Source organism: Macaca nemestrina, chromosome 8 (assembly GCF_043159975.1).
Source record: "Macaca nemestrina isolate mMacNem1 chromosome 8, mMacNem.hap1, whole genome shotgun sequence".
NCBI classification, from domain to species: Eukaryota; Metazoa; Chordata; class Mammalia; order Primates; family Cercopithecidae; genus Macaca; species Macaca nemestrina.
The window spans coordinates 132,387,397-132,407,797 of record NC_092132.1 but is presented as its reverse complement, the minus strand read 5'-3'; the positions used below and the strand labels follow the sequence as shown (position 1 = coordinate 132,407,797).

The following is a 20,401-nucleotide window of genomic DNA, read 5'->3' as shown; positions in this document are numbered from 1 at the left end:
GCTTGGCTCTCCCGCTGGCTGGCTGCCCACCTGGCTCAGGCCCAGTACGTGTGAGTCAGCTGATCAATCGCAATGTTGCCAGGATGATGGGGGCAGGAGTGGGGGCCCTGGGGGAGGGCAGGGGTGGGCACTGCAGGCGAGCTGTCTCCTACATCTGGCACCTGCACACAGCTGAGGCCGAGCTGAGAGGACGCTTCTCTGGGCTCCCCCTCCTCCCGGCACCCCTCCCCTCCTTTCACTGTCCTAGGACACTCTCGAGCTGCTGGAGTCTTAGGCAAATATTTAAAGGGGCAGCTCGGGGGTGAGGAGGGTGGTGGGAGCAAACACTTCCTTCCCTTTCTTCCTTCCTGCGCTTCTCAGCTTCTCAGGGGCTCTCAGTTCAGATGCCATGTTGTTATGCAACCTTGGGGCCGAAGGCCCTCCAGGTGGAGGGGGGGACAGGGGAACCTGCCAGCTCATGACCAAAGGGCAGGGCCCTGGTAGGAGGGGGCTGGGGCAGGGGGCAGGAACTGGGGTGGCATGTTAAAGGACAGGAGGCTGGTTGGGCGTGGTGGCTCACACCTGTAATCCTAGCACTTTAGGAGGCCGAGATCACTTGAGCCCAGGAGTTCAAGACCACCCTGGGCAACATGGTGAAAACCCATCTCTATAAAACATGCAAAAATTAGCTGGGCATGGCATGCTCTGGTAGTCCCAGCTACTCGGGAGGCTGAGGTGTGAGGATCACCGGAGTCCAGGAGGTCAAGGCTGCAGTGAGCAGTGATCTCGCTACTGCATGCTAGCCTGGGTGATAAAGGGGCTGTCTTTATCAAAAAAAAAAAAAAAAAAAAAAGATAGGAGGTGAAGCGAGCAAGCCCAGGCCTGGACGCTGCCACAGCCACCTGAGTTTAGAGGTGAAGGGACTTTAGAGACCACCTGGCCCAAGGAGTGAAAGGGAACCTGAGAGAAAGTGTGAGCCAGCCCAAAGTCATTGGCAGATTTGACCTCGTAAATACATAGAGATGGCTTTAGGGAAGGCACTAGGAAAGAGAGAAAAGAGAAGGAGACAGTCCTGAAAGTTGATCATATTTGGGTGAGTATCATTCTCAGGGCAAATTTAGGATCAGAGGATGTAGAAGGGGGAGTCTAGAGGGGTAGAGTGTAGACCACAGGGTGAGTGGGCTGATTTGAGGATGGGGAGACTGGGAGCCCACCAGTGACCAGAGCCAGCCCTGTGCAGGGCTGTCCGGACAGAAGAAAGCAGTGTCAGACCTGGAATCTGCCATCAGCAAAGCCTGCAATTGACAGACAAGCCCAGAGCAAAGAAGGAAGCACTGCACATCAGTAAGAGCTTGCCACCAGTGGGGACAGTTTCCAGAATCAGGAAAATAATCACTGGGGGCAAGTTTGAGGCTGGTACTAGATGTGTGGGAGGAGACGAGGTGAGGGAAAGAGTGCTTGAAGTTGGAATTGGTCCTTGCAGGGAAATGTAGATTTATGAAACCCCCAAAACTGATGTCAAAGCACCTCCTGCTTTAGGCAGAGTCCTCTCTGAGTCTACAGGTGCTGCCTCCAGAACCCCCTTCCTGGAGTGTATCCCTATGCATCGAGAAATTCTGCTGGGAAATGTGATGGTCAGACCCTTGGCTGCCTGAGAGGTTCAGGCTGGCAGAAGAATCAGGAAAGCCACAGGGCAGCAGGGGCAGGTGCCAGCAAGGAAGGCGGCCACGCCAGGAAGACACCCACGGTGAGAGGTGCAGATGGCCCAAGGGCAAGTTTGCTCAGCTCACCCAGCTTTGCTCTTGCTGGGGCCAAGAGGACTCATGTGCCAGGGCCAAGGGCCCTTGGGGGCTCTCACAGCTGGCTTATCTGGGCTTCAGTTCTGGAGGGCCAGGAACAAACAAGCTTCAAAGCCAAGGGCTTGGCTGGCACACAGGGGGCTTGGTCCTTCACCTCTGTCCTCTCTCCCTATGGACACATATAAGACCCTGGTCACACCTGGGAGAGCAGGAGAGGACAGCATAGCACTTGCAGCAAGATGGATGTGGGCAGCAAAGAGGTCCTGATGGAGAGCCCGCCGGTGAGTGTGGTTGCGTGTGTGTGTATGTGTGTGCGCGCGTGTGTGTGATGGGCCCTGCCTCCTCTATCCTCCCTGGCCTGTTTCCTTATCCAGATCCATTCACTCAACTAACCTAGGATTGTGGTAAGTCAGGATGGGGGACACCAAGACCACTAAGCCTGGGACCCTTGTGGAGTTGTTCGTGGGCCGAGAGCCATGATTGGGGTCGATTGAAAGGGCCATCCGTAGACAGCTCCGAGTCAGAAGCCATGAAAAACTTCAGAAGTCAGGGGACACTTCACAGAGAAAACGACACATGAGCTGGAGCCAGAATAAGGAGGAGCTTACCTGGTGGAGAAGGTGGAAGGCATTCCAGGAAGGAGGGAGACTTTGTGTCACCACATGGAGGTGATCACTTGGGGAACAGAGAGGGGCTGACCATGACTGAGATGCCAGGGGCCTGGGGGACACAGCAGGAAGAGACAGGTGAAGCAGGCTCTCTTGGGTCCCTCAAAACTAGACCCTGCTTCTAAGCTTCTATGTGTCTATGGGTTTGTTAGAATCTAAGCCACCTCCTCCAAGAAGCCTTCTCTGATCTCCTCAACCCTTCCCTGTCTGTCCATCGCATTGACCGTCCAGCCCTAGGCGGCCGTGGGAGGGTGTCCAGCTTGTGCAGGGAGAAGAGGGGCAGCCTCATGACCTCATGCCGGTCTCCCTGCCTGCCCCACTGTGTCAGGACTACTCCGCGGCTCCCCGGGGCCGATTTGGCATCCCCTGCTGCCCGGTGCACCTGAAACGCCTTCTCATCGTGGTGGTGGTGGTGGTCCTTGTCGTTGTGGTGATTGTGGGAGCCCTGCTCATGGGTCTCCACATGAGCCAGAAACACACGGAGATGGTGAGAGGTGTGGGATGGGGCGGCGGTGGGCATAGGACATGCCAGACAGAGGAGCTAGGTGGGATGGGCGATAGGAAACTGTCCAAGGGGAGTGGAGGGGAGGAGGCAAGGGGCACAGCTAGAAGGAAAGAGGCACAAACCAGGTGGCAACCCAGCCCAGGCTTTTCCACAGGGCCCCTGCCCCACAGCAGGACAGCGGCTCCCCCCAGCACCTGGTTCCACTCAGCCTCTCTGAGCTCTCGGGAAAGAGGGAAGCGAATTTGAGTACAGAGGCCTGAGGATGGGGATGGGTACCACAGGCTGAGTAGCAAAGGGGAAAACCAGGCAGCTCCATGCCCTATCCCCAGGTTCTGGAGATGAGCATCGGGGCTCCGGAAGCCCAGCAACACCTGGCCCGGAGTGGGCACCTGGGTACCACTGCCACCTTCTCTGTTGGCTCCACTGGCCTCGTGGTGTATGACTACCAGCGGGTGGGTATGCCCGGACCTCCTGACCCTGGGACCAATGACAAGGCTCTGCTAGAGCCACCCAGCTGGGCCACTTCATCCACATCCTTCTCTCCCCCTCCTCCAGCCCTTTTGGCCTGAACCCCAGATTCTAGTATAACTCCCATGCCCAACCTAGAGGGAGGTGGCTAAGGACCTGGGTCAGGGAGAGAGCAGGGCAGGGACCTCCAAATCATCTCCAGCATTCTGTGCCTAGCTCCTGATCGCCTACAAGCCAGCCCCTGGCACCTGGTGCTACGTCATGAAGACAGCTCCGGAGAGCATCCCCAGTCTTGAGGCGCTCACTAGAAAAGTCCAGAACTTCCAGGTGTGTGTGTGGGTGAAAGGAGTGGGCTGTCTCCCTCCCAGGGCTGCTGGCAGGAGCGTCTGAATGGTGGCTATTTGTCACCTGTAAAGCATCGTTCCTTGTTGGCTGCCTGCTGACTGCCCCTCTCCCTATTCCCCTGCACGACTCCTTCCCTTCCCATCCCACTGCCAAGCTGCTGGGCTCAGCTGAGTCCACTCACTACCTGGTGGCTTCTGACTCTAGCACAGCCCCTGTTTACTGGTGAGGAAACTGAGGCTCAGAGAGATTGCCTGATATACCTGAAGTCCCACAATAAGGGCTGCACACGGGATACAAACTCACTTCCTAGATTTCAAATGGAATGCTCTCCGCAGGCCAAGCCCGCAGTGCCTACCTCTAAGCTGGACCAAGTGGAGGGGCGAGATGCAGGCTCAGCACCCTCCAGAGGGGACCTGGCCTTCCTGGGCATGGCCGTGAGCACCCTGTGTGGCGAGGTGCCGCTCTACTACATCTAGGACTCCTCAAGTGAGCAGGTGTGATCCCAGGGTCGCTGGGAGCGCTTGGGCCACCTGCCCGGGCTGTGGAGGAGCGCTCGCGCTGACCAGGCGCTGGGGCATCCACTGAAGCAGGGTCATCCAGGGAGCTCAGGGGAGGGGAGGCTCGCAGACCGGTACTTCCCACTCCCCCGATCCTCTCTGTCCATCTTCAACATGCCTTTGCTTCACAGGGTCAGTGGAAGCCCCAGGGGGACAGGAAACGCCCTGGGCAAAGGGTCTTTTGCAGCTTTTGCAGACGGGCAAGAAGCTGCTTCTGCCCACAACGCAGGGACAGGCCCCGGAGAAATTGGAGTTTGGGTAGAGGATGGGAGCGGGCAGAGGTGGTGCCCAGGGGCCCTGGAACTCCTGCCACAGCAGAATAAAGCAGCCTGATTGAAAAGCAAAGGGTCTTCTTCTATCTTTCTGTAGGGCACAGTCCTGCCCTGGCAGGGGCCGGCCGGGAAGGGAAGTGCCTTGGGAGAGCAGAGTGGGGTTTGCCATTCTCCCTCTGTCCCAGTGCGCTGGGGGACTGGGTCCACGCCGGCGGGGGAGAGGGGCTCGCGGGGAGCCATCCACGGGCTTTCGGCGCCCTCCAGCGGCGTCTCCGGAGGAGGGAGAGACACCGAGACAGCAAGAGAGACAGAGAGCGCAGAGAGCGAGACGCGAGAGAGGGTCGGAGAAGGGGAGCTAGGGAGACGTCGGCGGAGAGACCGACCCGAGGCGGGGGCGCGGGGCAGGGGCGGCGGGAGGACCTGACAGCGTGTCCCGCGGCGGGGCGGGGGCTCGGCCGAGCGCCCGCGGGGGAGGCCGCCGCTAGAGGGCATCTCGGGAGCGACAGCCCTCCCGGCACCCCGGGGGCCCGAGCTCCCGCCCCGGCCCGGCGGCCCGCGGCCCGGGTGGCCCGAGCCCCCTCCCCGGGCGCGCGGTTCTGCGCCTTCCCCGCCCCGGCTGGCGCGCGGCCCGGCCCGGCCGAGCACTGTCCCGGCCCCGAGGGGGGCCGAGCTCGGGCGAAAACCCGCCCTCCAGCGAGCTCATTTCCCTAAAAAGGGGGGGGGGAGCCGGAGGGAGGGAGGGAGGGAGAGAAAGAAAGAGAGAAAAAGAAGGGAAGGGAGAGGGAGACTGCTGCAGCCCGAGGACAAGCGCGGAGCGGCGGGCCGAGCGGGGGGCGGGAGACAGGAAGGAGGGAGGCGAGCGGAGGGAAGGGGAAGAGGTCGGGGAGCGAGGGCGGGAGCGGTCGCGGTCGCGATCGAGCAAGCGAACGAGCGGGCGAGGGGACGCCCTCCCCTAGCCTCCAGTGCCCCGCTTCCCTCGCCGCCGCCCCGCCAGCATGCCCGGCGTGGCCCGCCTGCCGCTGCTGCTCGGGCTGCTGCTGCTCCCGCGTCCCGGCCGGCCGCTGGACTTGGCCGACTACACCTATGACCTGGCGGAGGAGGACGACTCGGAGCCCCTCAACTACAAAGACCCCTGCAAGGCGGGTGAGCGCCCCCCGGCCCCCCGGCAGCGGGCCAGGCGGGGAGGCGCGGGCGGGTTCGGGTTTGGGGTTGGGGGAGGACAGTCCAGTGTGGGAAGCCGGGAGCTGCCTGGTTGGCAATGCAGTGGGGAACAAAAGAACGAAGGGGAGAGGGAGGGGGGTTTGGGGGACTTTTCGGACTGAAGTTTTGCTGCTGTTGGTGGAAGCTGCTGCCGCTGCCTCTCATCTTCCCAGAGGATTCCAGGGGAAGTCTCCTTGGGTCCCGGGAAAACCGGCGGGCAAGGCGGCTTTTCCTTCTGTAGGAAACTTTTCTGGCCAAACTCCTGTGCGTGTGTGTGTGTGTGTGTGTGTGTGTGTGTGTGTGTGTGTTCTTTCCCCTTCTCCCCCATCTCTCCTGCTCCAGGAGCTGAGTGTTTTCCAGCCTGTCTGGGCTGCCCTAGGGCTGCACATCTGTCTGGCTTGGAGCTGGGAGGCCTGAGTCTCCGAGGAGCAGGTCCCCCAGGCCACCACCCAGCCCAAGTGGAAGAAAGTTTTGCCAGGGATTCCCTGAGATCGTGCTCTCTGGGTATCCCGTGGTTTAACCAGTAGCTGCAGCTTTCTGGGACTTAGGAGACAGCTGTCAAAGTCAGAGAAGCCAGCTCAGAAGGGGGACTTACTTTTGTCCCTATGCGCCCGGAGACCCCTGCCAAGGCCAAGTTGGGGTGGAAGGAGGGAAAATACAAAGAGAACCCAGATATTGTATATCAGCTCTGTCACCCCCCAGACACCAGAGGCTAATTAGCCGAGGTCAGGACCCTGGAGTGTGTGTTTGCCTGTGTGTGTGTGTTCTTTGTCTCTGAAGACCCTATGTAACCCCTTCACTCCTGCTGGGTCCAGAGGGGTCCTGCCCCTGGAGTGACCAGATGGCCAGGCACTCGGGCCATTTGCCCGATTGGATGCCCCGGGCAGGCTGTTTGGGGACACACAGGGACAAGATAACAGAACTTTTCCTTGACTTCCTGCCTCTCTGACTTCAGCTCATCTCCAAATAGCCAGAGCTAGGGGAAGTGGCATAGTTCCTAGAACTGGACTGCTTGTGTGGGGCACAAGGGGCGGAGGGGCAGGTTGCTCTAGTCCTGGCTCTGGAGACCCTGTTCAGGGACTCTCTTGGGAGGATGGCCCACAGGCAGGAATAAGAGACCATCCATTGGAGAAGATCAGGGCAAATCCCTAAGCCCTTCCCCCTCCATGCCTGCTGGGCTGTGGGTAAATCGGGACATTCGCTGTCGTCTTTCTTGCTGGGTGCTGGGAGTGGGCACAGGGCAGAGTGGACTGCCCATGGACTTTGAAGGCAGGCACATCTAGCTTTCAATCTTGACCCCGCCACTCGTTATAGCTGTACTACCTCAGAATGGTAATGATCATGTCTGGACTGCCGCTTTCACACCTGTAAAATGGGACTGATTATACATCTTCCCATAGAGTTGGTGGTAAGGGTTAAATATGAGAACATACATAAAACACTTAATAGTGCTTAACACAGAGTCAGAGCTAAATAAATGTGGGCTGCCTCCTCTCTGTTTTCTGTGCCTCAGACTCTCACTTCATTTTTTTGAGGAGTGTGGGATTGCTGCTGTCTCCTTGTGCTTCTTATCCATCAATCCATCAATACCTAATATGTGCTAGGGCCTGGAATGGATGTTGTGGGAGGTACTGAGATGTACAAGCTAGGACCCTGCCCTCAAGGAGCTTACAGTCCAGTAGGGACCCAAGACACCTACAGACATAACCAACGGCACAAACCAAGCCACACTGAGTGCCACATTGGAGAGTAGGACGCTAAAGGCTCAGGGAGTCTCCTACCCCTCTGCAGCCTGGTGGTGGCAGAGAAATGTGATCACAGCAGGCTGGGAAGGTCTGGGGGGTCTTCGTGGAGGAGGTGCAATTGGGGCCAGGCCTAAAAGAATGGGTGGGAAGCCATTCTGATGTCTTTCCCTTCTTGTTGGAAATGGGAGTGATTTTCAGAGCAGCAAGAGGCTGAGGGCTCTCCCCCCAGTCTCAGGTTTCATGCTAGGGTGGGGCTGGCTGAGTTGGAGCTTCAAGTAAGGGCTCTGGAGAAAGCACTCTAACCGGGTGAAGTGAGGCTGGTGGGGCGCTGGGCCAGGCCTGGGGGCGGCTGAGAGGGCCCTGGGGCCTGACAAGGCCAGGCCTTGGGTCAGATCAGCCTCCCTCTGGGGTATGACTGATGCTTGAGATCTGCTGCCCACCTCTGGAAGAAACTCACATGGCCATTCCTAGGCACTCACACCCACACCCCTGTGCCACTGTCTTCTAGCCACGGGTCCCTCAGCTCTGTTCTCCACGTTGCTTTCTCTTGCCTGGCTTTGCTTCCTGTACCCTCTGCAGCCCTGACCTCCAGATGCTGGAGGTGATGATGGCAGGCATGCCTGTCCCTGCTTCTTTTCAAGGGTGGGAAGTGAAAGCTCCTTTGACTCCCACAGCTTACCTGTGACCTCTTGGGTTGCTCTGAGGGTAGCCAGGCCCCTTCATTGGGCCATTACTGGTCAAGTTATGGTTGCCGTTGTACTAAGGGCAAAATTAAGATCTTTGATAGCCTGGAGAGGTTCCTGGACCTTCTGAGTGAGACCAGGACATTGGGCAGGAAGCCAAGCTGGTCTGTTTGTGTGCTCAGAGCTGGTGCCACCAAGCCCTCCCTAGCCCTTGCCCAGGAAGATTTTGAGGCAGCCCTGATTTCCTGTATGTCAGGAAATCAGCCAAACCATGAAGGGGGTCCTTCTGCAAGATTCCCAGCACTGTTTGGCTACCCCAGGTGACTAGCCAACAACCCCCTGGAGAGACCTTGGAGGCAGGAATTGGGACACAGTTGATCCCATAATCAGAGAAGCCCATTGGCATGACCCCACAGGGGTGGGGCTAGAAGCACGTCGCACACAGGGCTGGGTAGTAACCCTGTGGCAGTGTTAAAATGGGCCAGTGAGGCCCCTGCTGCCACCTCAACCTCATCTGGCAGCCCAGAGTCTGCAGGAGCGGAAGGGGGCAGCTCTCACCAGCCCACACCCCCATCCCCACCCAGGGGCCGCCTGGGCCAGGTTTGGACATGAGAGAGCCACAGAGGATTAGGGTATACCCTCTGAGGTCTAGAAGTAATCTCTCCTGTCACCAGACCACACTCCCCCTCTAGACAGCTGAGTCACCCCACCCACCCAGGCCCCTGCCCCTGAGTCACCTTCTTATTTCAGTGCCCCAAGCGGGGAGGAAAAAACTTATACTCTCCCTGGGCCCTAGATGGGGTGGGCGGGGCCCAGGGATTTCCCAGGAAGAAGGGATTCTTAAGAATTATAGGCTGGGCGCAGTGGCTTATGCCTTTGGGAGGCCAAAGCGGGAGGATCACTTGAAGCCAGGAGTTTAAGACTAGCCTGGGCAACACAGCAAGACGCCCATCTCTACAAAAAACTTAAAAAATTAGCTGGGGGTGGTGCCATGCGCCCGTAGTCCCAGCTACTTGGGAGGCTTAAGTGGGAGGAGTTTGAGCTTGAGAGTTCAAGGCTGAGTCCAGGAGCTGGAGACTGCAGTGAGCTATGATTGCGCCACTACTCTCGCCTGGGTGACAAAGCAAGACTATGTCAAAAAAAAAAAAAAAAAAAAAAATTCTAGTTTCTCTAGAGATCTGAGGAGAAGATATTGGGGTGGGGGGAGTAGAAGCACCAGTTCTCAGGCCACTAAGAACCTCCTAAGGAGATCCAAGGGAGTCAGCTAATCTCTCTCTCTCCCGTCCCTAGCTCTCTTTGTCTCACACTAGTGCATCCCTGTCTATTTCTAAGTGTACCCTTGTCCTTTGGGGAGTGTGGCCCATGAAACACAGTGCATGCCTGCAGTTATTTGTGTGTTTAAAAACACAAGATCCTGCATGGGGAAGCGGTTGAGTGTGTGTTTGTGCACATGCGTGGGTATGTCGCTGCCTTGTGGGCAAGCATGTTCACCCGTGTGGGCATGGGTCTTCCTGAGTACATGGAGGCATGGGTGCAAACGTGCACCTCTGCAGAAGTGTTGACATGTGATGAAGTCCATCCACATGTTTGCAGGGGTTTGCGTGTGTCATCCCCCAGCTAGAAGCTTGCATTTGTACCACAGGACATGCGTCAGTCTTGCACATATAGCCTTGGGGCTCATTACACCAGCCAGCTTCCTCTCCCCATTTCCCAAGGAGGGGATGCCTTGCTATGCCCCGGGCAAGGAGACAGTGGAGTCCAGAGGTTGACCTGGAAGAGTGAGATTCTTCCCAGGCCCAGGCACACTGATGGGCTCAGCCACGGTGCTCCTGGCAGGTTTACAGCCAGAAAACAACACAAAAAATTTTTATCTTGTGTCGAAAATAACTACTACCGTGACCGTGACCCCAGGGCTTCCTCTGAGTAAGGAGAGACCTCCTAGACTCCTTAGCATCCAGATTCCCTTGCTTCCCCAGAGGGGAGCCCAAAAGCACAGTGCCCCAAGGCCCAGCTCCTGCCCCTAAGGCTCTCCTGTCCATCTCCTCTCTCCCCACCCCCACTCGGTTCCCACGCATTCTTCAGCCATGACATCCTCACCCCTGGAGCTCAGCAGCCAGGGCCATGCCCTGCCCTGCCTTACATTTGCTTTGCCCTGGTTCTACACTGGCCCTGGACTCGCAGGCCAGCACAGTTCTGTGGCCTCTGCACTGGGGTTTCACTCAAGGAGGGGTGGGGGCAGAGAGTGTGGGTGAGACAGCATTCCCGGAGGAGGTCTAGAGCTGACTTTGAGCTTACAGGTTGTGTTGGGATAATATTAAAGTAGTGGGCGGTGCTTACCGTGCTGCACGCTCTATGCTAAGGGGTTCGTGTATATGTCTTATTTCATGTAGTAATCCTAGGAGACAGATTCTGTTATCTAGGAGAACACTGAGCCTTAGAAGAGTTTACATGGCTTGTCAGCTAATAGTAGCCAACCTGGGATTCCAAGACAGGTCTGTCTGACTTCAAAGACCTTGCCCTTTGCTCTGTGTCCAAAGGTGAGTCTAAATGTCCAGACACACCTGTATGCGATGATGCCTGTGGGTTTGGGTGTGGGAGCCTGCAGGTACAATGTCTGTGAAAGGTAAAACACGTGTGTCCGGGCATGGTGGCTCATACCTGTAATCCCAGTACTTTGGGAGGCCGAAGCAGAAGGATCACCTGTGGTCAGGAGTTCAAGACCAGCCTGACCAACAAGGTGAAACCCCGTTTCTACTAAAAAAAACAATACTAAAGTTAACTGGGCAAGGCTGAGACAGGAGAATTGCTTGAACCCGGGAGGCAGAGGTTGTAGTGAGCTGAGATTGCACCACTGCACTCCAGCCTGGGCAACAGAGTGAGACTTCATCTCAAAAAAGAAAAAAGAAAAGAAAAGAAAAGAAAAAAAAAAAAAAAAGAGAAAGAAAGATATCCACAAGTCTAAGTGTGGAGGCATTCGTGTGGCACATGCACATCTATGTGAATGGCGAGTATGAACCTGCTGCTTCTTCCTTGGAGTGTACCTCCCATCCCATGTCCTTGCTAAGGCCACTCTTGCATGTCACCTGGGAAGCATCTTCTGTTGCTGTCCCATCAGTTGCTGAGCCAAGGCCACCTGCCAAGGATGGCGATTTAAGTAAGAAGTAGCTTTCTCATGGGTTGGAAGAGATTTGGGGCCACTTACTGGCTGGTGACCTTGAGTGAGTCATTGCCCTGCATAGGCTCAAGTGTTCTGATGTCTAAAGTCAGGGAGCGGGGCTGGAGCCTAGCCACTTAGGTTATCTCTCTCTGAGAGTTTCTAATGGGGCACTCCTCCGCAAGAGCATGGTGTGGAGTGTGGCTTACTGGGCATGTTGTGGGCAGGCCAGGATTAAATTAATTAATGGGAAAGTACTTTGCCAATTGGAAAGCACCACAAAAATTTCAACAGACATTTACATAAGGTGTCATTATCACGACTATTATTGGCTTAATGAGTTCAGAGCTTGCAGCTGGTTTGTGTGTGTTGAAGCTTGTGCACGTGTGTTTTTTAAAAACTGTGACTGTGTGTGTATTTTGTTGTGGATGTGTCTGTCTGAGTATCTATTTTTGTGTATATGTATTTGCAATAGGGGTTCTAGAGAGTTCAGTGGTCGCTGGACTGGAAATGGGGAGGCCTGAGTTATACATCCAGTTTTCCAGTGACTAGCAGTGTAGGTTCAGTTAAGTTGTTGCTTTTGGGACCTCAGTTTTCTCATCTATAAAATGGAAGTTTGGCCTCGATGACTGCCACAGTCACTCCCACATTCTGTTGATCCTGTCTAGGTGAGGGTGTGTCTCTGGGCATGTATTTGCAAGCCAGAAGAATATCAGCGTAGCAATTCATTCATTTGAACATCCTGGAGTGTCTCCCGCCTGAAAGTGCAGTGCTGGGCGCTGCTTTCGTGTGCAAGGATGTGTGTCTCTGGCTTTGATGGCTCTGCACTGGATGGCAAGGGTGTGGATGCCACCGTGTGTCCGTAGGAACACTAACCTTGGGTGTCTGATTCTGTATGTGATGAAGTCAGTGTGTGTGTGTGTTCACCAGTGAGGCCAACTGGGGAGGAAAAACCTGTGTAGAAGTCCTCAAGGTTAAAACAATTTGTGTAATGCGACCGCCAGGCCTGTATAGCGCTCTGCCTGGATGAGAAGCAGATGTTGCTGTGGGTGGAGCTGCAGGGAAGCCGCTGTGGGTCCCACCTCTAGCCCAGCCTCCCGCCTCCCCCAGCCCAGCTCAGCTCAGCATGCAGCTCCCATATGAGCGCCTTCCAAAGCAGCCAGTTCTATGGCCTCTGCTTCCTTTTCTACAGATTTCGCAAAAGGGAGACAGACAGTTCAGCCGGGTCTCTGGAAACATCCCTCCTCAGCTCCACATACTGGAATCGGAGTGGCCCTTTAGGGAGGCTCTCTTCCCCTCTGGCCTTTCTGCTTGAGCAGCCTAAGACTTGGAATAGGAATTACTTGAGAACTGTTAAACTTTTTTCTCCTAGCTGGGAAGCTCCCGGAAGGTATCTTCGTTTCCCAAAGATGCTTATCTGTTCTAATGAAAATTGGTGCAATTTTATTTCCTTTTTTTTTTTTTTTTGAGACAGGGTCTCACTCTGTTGCCCAGGCTGGATTGCAGTGGCATCATCTCAGCTCACTGCAGCCTTGACCTCCCGGGCTCAATTGATCCGCCTGCCTTAGCCTCCAGAGTGAGTAGCTGGAACTACAGGCATGCATCACATCACCATGCCTGGCTAATTCTTGTATTTTTTATAGACACAGGGTTTCACCATGTTGCCCAGGCTGATCCTGAACTCCTGAGTTTAAATGATCCGCCCACCTCGACCCCCGCAAAGTGTTGGGATTACAGGTGTGAGCCACTGCACCTGGCTTACTTTATTTCATAGACCCCCCAACCTTGGTTAAACTGAAACAGCATTTGCTGAGTGAACACCACATGCTCAGCACATCCTGTTTTATTTTCTTCATAGCTCCCATTGCTATCTAGAAGACCCTAGGTCAGTATTTATTTACTTGCATATTATCGAAGGTTAGCTCCACAGGAGCAGGGGCCACTTCTGTCTTGCTAATGACTAGGGTATTGTCTCCACCACAGTAGTATGTTAACTAAGTATTTGCTGAAGAATGATGGCTCTGTGGCTCACACCTGTATTCCCAGCCACTGGAGAGGCTGAGGAGGCTGGAGCATCTCTTGAAGCCAGGATTTTGAGACCAGCCTGGGCAACATAGCAAGATCCTGCTAATTTTAAAAAATTAGCTGGGCACAGCGGTGAGACCCTATCTGCCCCACACTCCCCAAAGAATGATGAGCTAACAGCCTGGTAGGGACTGAGCATCAGCTTTACTGGGATTTTAACTGAAAAGTAAGCATGAGCTTCCCAAGAAATTCTATAAGCTGATCCCTAACTGCCCTTCTCCTTCTTGTTCAGATGGCATTTGAGGATCACAGTCGCTGTGGAGGTTGGGGGCTGGTGCCCACAGGGGTGGGGCTAGAAGCACGTCGCACCCAGGGCTGGGAAGGGGGATTAACTCAGCCCTGGCTTCTTCTTTTCTCTTTAGCTGCCTTTCTTGGGGACATTGCCCTGGACGAAGAGGACCTGAGGGCCTTCCAGGTACAGCAGGCTGCGGATCTTAGACAGCACACCACTCGTAAGTCCTCCATCAAAGGTGCAGGTAAGTCGGGTGCCAAAGGGCCCTCTGTGTCCTAGAAATGAATTCCAGTCTTAGGGAAACAAGGACTCTCCCTGTTCCCAGCCAGGCCCTCCCAGGACAGAGGCCATGAGCTTGACCCCAGCACATGGGCCTATCTTCCCTCGGGATATCTTCATCCCTTCCCCAAAGGAGTAGTAAATACAGACATCCCTAGCAACTAAGAACTGACATTCTTTCTGCTTACAGTTTACAAACCACTTTCAAAAGTATTGTCTAGCCTGACTGTCCCCAACCACCTTTAAAGGCGGTGTCAGGACAACTCCTGTTTGACAGGTCCAGAAACTAAGACTCACAGAGGTAAAGTGACCTGCCCAGGATCACACAGCTAGTGAGTGGCAGAGCTGGGACTGGAACCCGAGCTTTCTCACTCCAGATCTTGACACTCTGCCCAACACTGTAATCCCTCCTGGGCTCTCCTGTTCCCACTTTGCAAATTTCTGTGCATCCTCTGAGGCCCATCTCAGGAGCTTCTCCTGTTCATCTTTCCCAGTTGCCCCCTAAACATGACTATCCCTCCATTTTCCCTGTTTTCTCCCTCGTCTGTGCTCACACTCTTACCCTGTCACTTATCACACCATATTGAAAGGATTTGCTCCTATGTCTCCCTAGCTGGACTCAAAGCTCTTTAAGGTCAGGGATGCTTTCTTCTTATCCTTGATTGTGGTCCAAACTCCTAAAAATTCATGTGGTACTTGTGCATGGATGCGGGAATGGGAGGGATGAGGGGCTGGGCTGTGTCTGTTCTCTCCAGCCCCTCACTGCTCTGTAGAAGGGTGAAGCTCCTCACTGCCAATGCTGATGTTTGAGACATGGTCCTGAGAGCACACAAATAGCCCCCCCCTTCCCAAAGGGCAGGGGCAGGGATTCTTTTTTCTTTTGTTCTCTCTCTTTTTTTTTTTTTTTTTTTTTTTGAGACAGGGTCTCACTCTGTTACCTAGGCTAGAATGCAGTGGCACCATTTTGGCTCACTGCAACCTCTGCCTCCTGAGTTCAAGTAATTCTCATGCCTCAGCCTCCCAAGTAACTGGGACCACAGGCATGCAACACCACGCCTGGCCAATTTTTTATATTTTTAGTAGACACGGGATTTCACGGTGTTGGCCAAGCTGGTCTCGAACTCCTGGCCTCAAGTGATCCATCCTCCCTGGCCTCCCAAAGTGCTGGGATTACAGGCATGAGCCACCATGCCAAAGGGCAGGGATTCTTATTGAGGGCCTGCTCTTGGAACACTGTAGTGTGCCTGAAGTTTTCCTCTCCAGCTTGAGGGAAGATCCTGATGTGGTACCTTATGGAATAAGGGTAGGTGGCATTGGAGGGTGACCTGGTGGCCTGCTAACAAGTAAGGCTCATGTGACCTTAGTGGGGACTAGTAGGTATGGCACAAGGGAAAGCTGCATGGAGGGGTCCCCTGCTAAACTACCAGGTGACTTTGGGCAAAGCTTTGGCTTTAGTTTCCTCATGTGCCAAATACAATATGACACTTGTCCACATGCCTTAGAGCTCCTATGTCAAATGCAAACATGAATTTGGGAAACCAAAAGAAGGCATAGAGTTCTGAATGTTCCACAAACGTCAAGGTTTATTCAATGAGAAGGGATATTTTCCTAATCTCAGATCCCCACAATTCCTAGAAAATGAGTGCACCTTTGTTCTCTTTTATGATTATTGTCAATTCTCACTGTTTGTGGAAGTTACAGAATAACTTTATAGTTACTCTGTACAGTCACTGAAAACACTAGCAAATACTGACCCATTGCTCCTAGGGAAAACACAGGGTCAGGTTCCTTCAAGCCTCTGGTCACAACATTTTTGTCAACTGATCAATGCATCACCTTGTTTTATGAGTGTTTCTTTATAAAGACACCTTGCTTAATACGGAGCTAATTCACTAACATCGAACTCACCACCAACAGCACTCTAACTCATGCCTCAAAGAAGCTTACCTAGCACATGTATGTTCTCTGTAAGGCACATCACAGCCTTCTTGCCCTTGGGAACACCAGAGAGCCCTTCAGCATTATGCTCAGGGGCTGTTTTAAACAGCAAAACCCTCAACAAAGCGCACAAAAACGCAAAAAACAGGGCACTTTAACTAGACCTCAAAAAGGACCCTTGTTTACATGATGGGAGCGGAAAGCAGAAGGCGGAGCGTTGAATTGTTCGACCTCAGCTAGGAACATGCATGTTGGGTGACTGAAATTTTTCACTGCTCGGCAAATGTCCACAAATGACCGTGAAAGCCCTGAAAGTATTGATTTTGGGGGCTGCGAATAAATTTTAGCCAGTAGGCAAATTTGCAAGCGTAGAATCCATGAAAAATGAGGTTTGACTATGCTTTTGTTTTCCTGGTCTTCCTCTCCACTCACTAGCCACCATGCCTTCCTCTTTCAGTTCCAGGAAACACTTCTACCCCCAGCTGCCAGAGCACCAACGGGCAGCCTCAGAGGGGAGCCTGTGGGAGATGGAGAGGCAGATCCCGAAGCCGAAGGGCGGCAACGTCCCGACCAGAGCGTGTGTGGCCCGATGGGGTCATCCCCTTTGTCATTGGGGGAAACTTCACTGGTGAGCGTGCTATTGTGGGGCCCAGGGTGCAGCCAGCTTTTGGGCCTGGCCTTGGGGCAGCCCTGCCAGGCACGGAGGCGTGGGTGCCATCTGCAGCCCGAGTGCCCACACTTTCCTTTCGGGGCAGTCTGCTCTCAGAATGGCTGTGACTCTTCTATGGTGGGTAGGGGGTGGGTAGGGGGTGGGACCGCCTGGACACCGTGGCAGCCTGTCTTCCTTCCTCCTGGCAGGTAGCCAGAGGGCAGTCTTCCGGCAGGCCATGAGGCACTGGGAGAAGCATACCTGTGTCACCTTCCTGGAGCGCACGGACGAGGACAGCTATATTGTGTTCACCTATCGACCTTGCGGGTGAGCAGGAAGCCCTAGGCACTACACCTTCCGCCGTTGCCCCAACCCAGGTTCTTCCCTGGGCACTGCCACTGCCCCCAGCTGGGCACAGCCCTGGGTCCCTTCGTCCCCTCCTGCTATGGGGCATCTCCCCAGGAACTGCCCCTTGTGTGGCTGTGACCTCCAGCACACAGCCTGGGCACTCGGCGCTCAGGGCCCACCTCCCCTCCGCTCCCCTCCCCCCCCACCCCCCCGGCAGCCTGGCCCCGCCCCTGAGTGGATGCACTCCCCCAGCTCGGGACCGCCCCCCTGAGCTGGCCCCGCCCTCCAGGTGCTGCTCCTACGTGGGTCGCCGCGGCGGGGGCCCCCAGGCCATCTCCATCGGCAAGAACTGTGACAAGTTCGGCATCGTGGTCCACGAGCTGGGCCACGTCGTCGGCTTCTGGCACGAACACACTCGGCCAGACCGGGACCGCCACGTTTCCATCGTTCGTGAGAACATCCAGCCAGGTAGGTACCTGTCCCTCGGTGCGGCCTTGATGGGCGGCTTCTGCCCCAACCCCCACCTCCAGGGACCCTGGGGGCAGTGGGAGCCGCTCCTGCCAGCCGTCATAGCCTGGGCCCTCAGCGCTACCCTCAGCCTGGGTTGAGCCGGCCCTTGCCTTTGAGGCATTTCCTCCTCCGTGGCAGATCAAGTACCTGCATCCGTTGCGGAGCTCCTCTGCGGGGCTGGGCCAGGTCCTGGTCCTGGACAGCGGTAGCCCGGGCAGCCTCTAGGGTGGGGCATGGGCTTAGTGGGCCCGCCCTGGGGACTGCTCAGGCCTTTCCCCACCTCTGCCCACTTTCTGTCCTCTGCCTGGTCTGCCCTCTGAGGGCTTTTCTCTCATTTTCTCGATATCTCTGTCCCTCCCTTCCCACCTCCTCCCTCTCTCCCAGGCACTCTCCACTCTTCACTGCTTCCTTCTCAGCTGCGGCTCTAGAAATGGGTGCTTTCTTTCCATGTTCCCTTGAGTCCTCCATTCACCAGGCCCTTTGCTGGATAGGACTCTTCCTGAGACCCTCCCCACTCCCAGGCTCCCCTTGGCTGCTCCCCGAACCCTCAGGTAGGGGGGCCCTCTCAGATACAGGAAGGACCCCATTCCTGCCCTGGAAAGGGAGCGTTGCATCCCAGGCAGACCCACTCCCTCCCTCCCCACACACCCTTTTCCTGATCTTCTCAGGGCAGGAGTATAACTTCCTGAAGATGGAGCCTCAGGAGGTGGAGTCCCTGGGGGAGACCTATGACTTTGACAGCATCATGCATTATGCTCGGAACACGTTCTCCAGGTAGGAGATGGGGTCAGGGCTGGGCCTCTGCTGGCGCAGCCCCACCCTGCCCTCTGTAGGTCATTCTCCTTCTGCCTGCCACTTCCGGGGCAATGACCCAGGAAAAGAGTGGCCCTCCGGGGGACTGTGGCCTCCAAGCAGAGGGTCCACGGATGCTGCCTGCCCTCCTGTCCTCTTCCATGGGTGGGGCTGTGGCAGGGCCTTAGCACTGTGTGCACCCAGGGGCACCTGGCGGAGGAGGCTGAACCCAACCACTGTGCAAGCCAAGCAGTGTGGGGTAGCCCCAAACTATCAGCCCAAAGGGTGCTGAGCTTTTATTTGTGGGCCATTTGTTTGTTTTTGTTTTTGTTTGAGACAGGGTCTTGCTCTGTCACCTAGGCTGGAGTGCAGTGGCACAGTCATGGCTCACTGCACCTCAAACTCCTAGGCTCAAGCAATTGTCCCGTCTCAGCCTCCTAAGTAGGTAGGATGACAGGTACACACCACCATGACTTTTTTTTAGAGATGGGGTCTCACTATATTGCCCAGGCTGGTCTCGAACTCCTGGGCTCAAGCAATCCTCCCACCTCGGCTTCCCAAAATGCTGAGATTACAGGCATGAGCCACCATGCCCAGCCATTCCTTTTTAATTAGTCTGCTTTTTTTTTTTTTTTTTTTGGTAATTGGCCAGTTTGCATGAAGCCAGGCCCCTGCCCTGGACTAGCCCTCGTGCCCAACTCCAAAGCACATCCTCCTTATCCGATGCCCAGGTCCCCAGAAGCCACAACTAGAACCCTCGAAGGTGGTGGCCCAGCCTCCCCTCCCCCAAGCTTCTCCTTAGCAGAGTGTGGGAAACGGCGCCTCCCTCCTCCTCACACTCCTTCCTGGCCTGGCCATTCCCAGGCCTGGTGCTTTGCTCATCCTCTGTCTGTGTCCCAGACAGTGGCCCTGCCCCCTCTTCTCAGTGCTTCTACCCGATCCACTTTTCCTGCCTGCAGACCTGCAGGAACAGAGACCAAGGAGGGGTGGTGAGGTCATTCTGCCCCCCCACACCCACAGACCCGGCCTTACATTTCCCACCGCATCCCACCGCACCCCCTGCTGTGATCCACCCAGCTGGGTGTGAGTCAGGGGCCCTGGGGAGGTGGAGGGCTGCCTGCCTTCCCTTCACTCTGCTCCTCCCAGTGCAAACACCCAGGATTCAGAAGGGAGGAATGGGGGGTACAGGAGACACTGATAGATGGGGAGCTGGTGGGGCTGTCCCCGGGGCTTGGTCTGGCTGCAGTGGAATCTGCCTTTGGCCTTGTTCCATGTGCATTCAGATGCAGCCTGTGCCAGCAGGGTGAGTAGCTGGCCTAGGGAGTCCTGGGGGAAGTTTAGTTAGGGCTGGAGCAGCATGAGGGGCTGCAGAAGCAGGGGCCCAGTGGGGTTGGAAAGATGACCCGCTAGGGGCCTGTAGCTTTCCTGGGACTGGGAGTCGTGGCCAGCCTGAACTGGGGGCACCAGTGGGTCTCAGGGCACCCTGGACCTGCATCCCTGACCTCCCAAAGTGTTCCTGGGGCTCCCCCGACTCCTGTGGTGTGGCTGCCACGGAGCAGGGTGGCTGCTGGTCAGTGGGCAGTGTAATGACAGGGTGAGACGTCTCCACCCGGCCCTGACCCTGCTGAGGAATGTCTGAGCTCCAGCAGGGTCGCGACTTGTGGGTACGGATGGGCATGCCACCCACTCCCTGCCCACTGTCCCCAAGACGCTCACCCTTCCTTCTCTCCCTCTTCTTCAGGGGCATCTTCCTGGATACCATTGTCCCCAAGTATGAGGTGAACGGGGTGAAACCTCCCATTGGCCAAAGGACACGGCTCAGCAAGGGGGACATTGCCCAAGCCCGCAAGCTTTACAAGTGCCCAGGTCAGGGCAGAGAAGGGATGGGTGAAGGCGTGGAGGGCAGGGCCTGAGGGAGGCAGAGGCCAGGTGCCTGGTGCCACCAAGAAGGCTTTGGCTGCAAGTTTTAGAGAATGGTGTGGTGGGGGAGGGGACCCCATAGGAGGGGCAGTGTCCAAGTGAAGGAGGCCACTGGGTGTAGGCTCAGGTGGTGGTCAGAAGCTGAGCCACCACCTTCTGAGGGTCTGTAGGGGCAGAAGTGGGGAAGAACAGGGCAATCCTAGGAGAGGGAGGTGGTGGCACGAAGCCCCACCAAGGGAGCTTGACCTTAACTCTGGAACCCATATTGCCTTC

The 20,401-nt window shown here is 55.8% G+C and overlaps 2 protein-coding genes across 4 annotated transcripts in view; both read left to right on the top strand.

Moving 5' to 3' along the window:
• Window positions 1-1,950: 1,950 nt before the first annotated feature.
• On the top strand, window positions 1,951-4,666 carry LOC105482086 (surfactant protein C). Of its 2 annotated transcripts, XM_011741992.2 has the most exons (6): window positions 1,951-2,059; window positions 2,775-2,933; window positions 3,281-3,403; window positions 3,636-3,746; window positions 4,100-4,258; window positions 4,453-4,666. In XM_011741992.2, exons 1-5 carry the CDS (start codon window positions 2,018-2,020, stop codon window positions 4,238-4,240), a joined length of 576 nt encoding a protein of 191 aa, XP_011740294.1. In that variant the 5' UTR covers window positions 1,951-2,017; the 3' UTR covers window positions 4,241-4,258; window positions 4,453-4,666. The 2 variants fall into 2 exon arrangements, with proteins under 2 accessions (XP_011740294.1, XP_070924623.1); XM_071068522.1 differs by lacking the exon at window positions 2,775-2,933 and having other exon boundaries at window positions 1,971-2,059.
• A 737-nt stretch (window positions 4,667-5,403) lies between these two features.
• LOC105482085 (bone morphogenetic protein 1) overlaps window positions 5,404-20,401 on the top strand; it is a 48,048-nt gene continuing 33,050 nt past the window's right edge. Inside the window, exons 1-7 of one of the 2 annotated variants that reach the window (XM_071068521.1) lie at window positions 5,404-5,736; window positions 13,823-13,936; window positions 16,367-16,537; window positions 16,768-16,885; window positions 17,196-17,374; window positions 18,085-18,190; window positions 19,950-20,074. In XM_071068521.1, the coding sequence (XP_070924622.1) occupies window positions 5,589-5,736; window positions 13,823-13,936; window positions 16,367-16,537; window positions 16,768-16,885; window positions 17,196-17,374; window positions 18,085-18,190; window positions 19,950-20,074 (961 nt within the window). In that variant the 5' untranslated portion in view covers window positions 5,404-5,588. The remainder of the gene's footprint in view (window positions 5,737-13,822; window positions 13,937-16,366; window positions 16,538-16,767; window positions 16,886-17,195; window positions 17,375-18,084; window positions 18,191-19,949; window positions 20,075-20,401) is intronic. The other variant, XM_011741987.2, reaches the window with a different exon arrangement.

Bases quoted from the DNA above. Each gene is read 5' to 3' on its own strand.
- LOC105482086 (XM_011741992.2), top strand. From the start codon at position 2,018: ATGGATGTGGGCAGCAAAGAGGTCCTGATGGAGAGCCCGCCG. The intron at 2,934-3,280 runs GTGAGAGGTGTG...CCCTATCCCCAG, and splicing joins GCCAGAAACACACGGAGATG to GTTCTGGAGATGAGCATCGG. The intron at 3,404-3,635 runs GTGGGTATGCCC...TTCTGTGCCTAG, and splicing joins TGGTGTATGACTACCAGCGG to CTCCTGATCGCCTACAAGCC.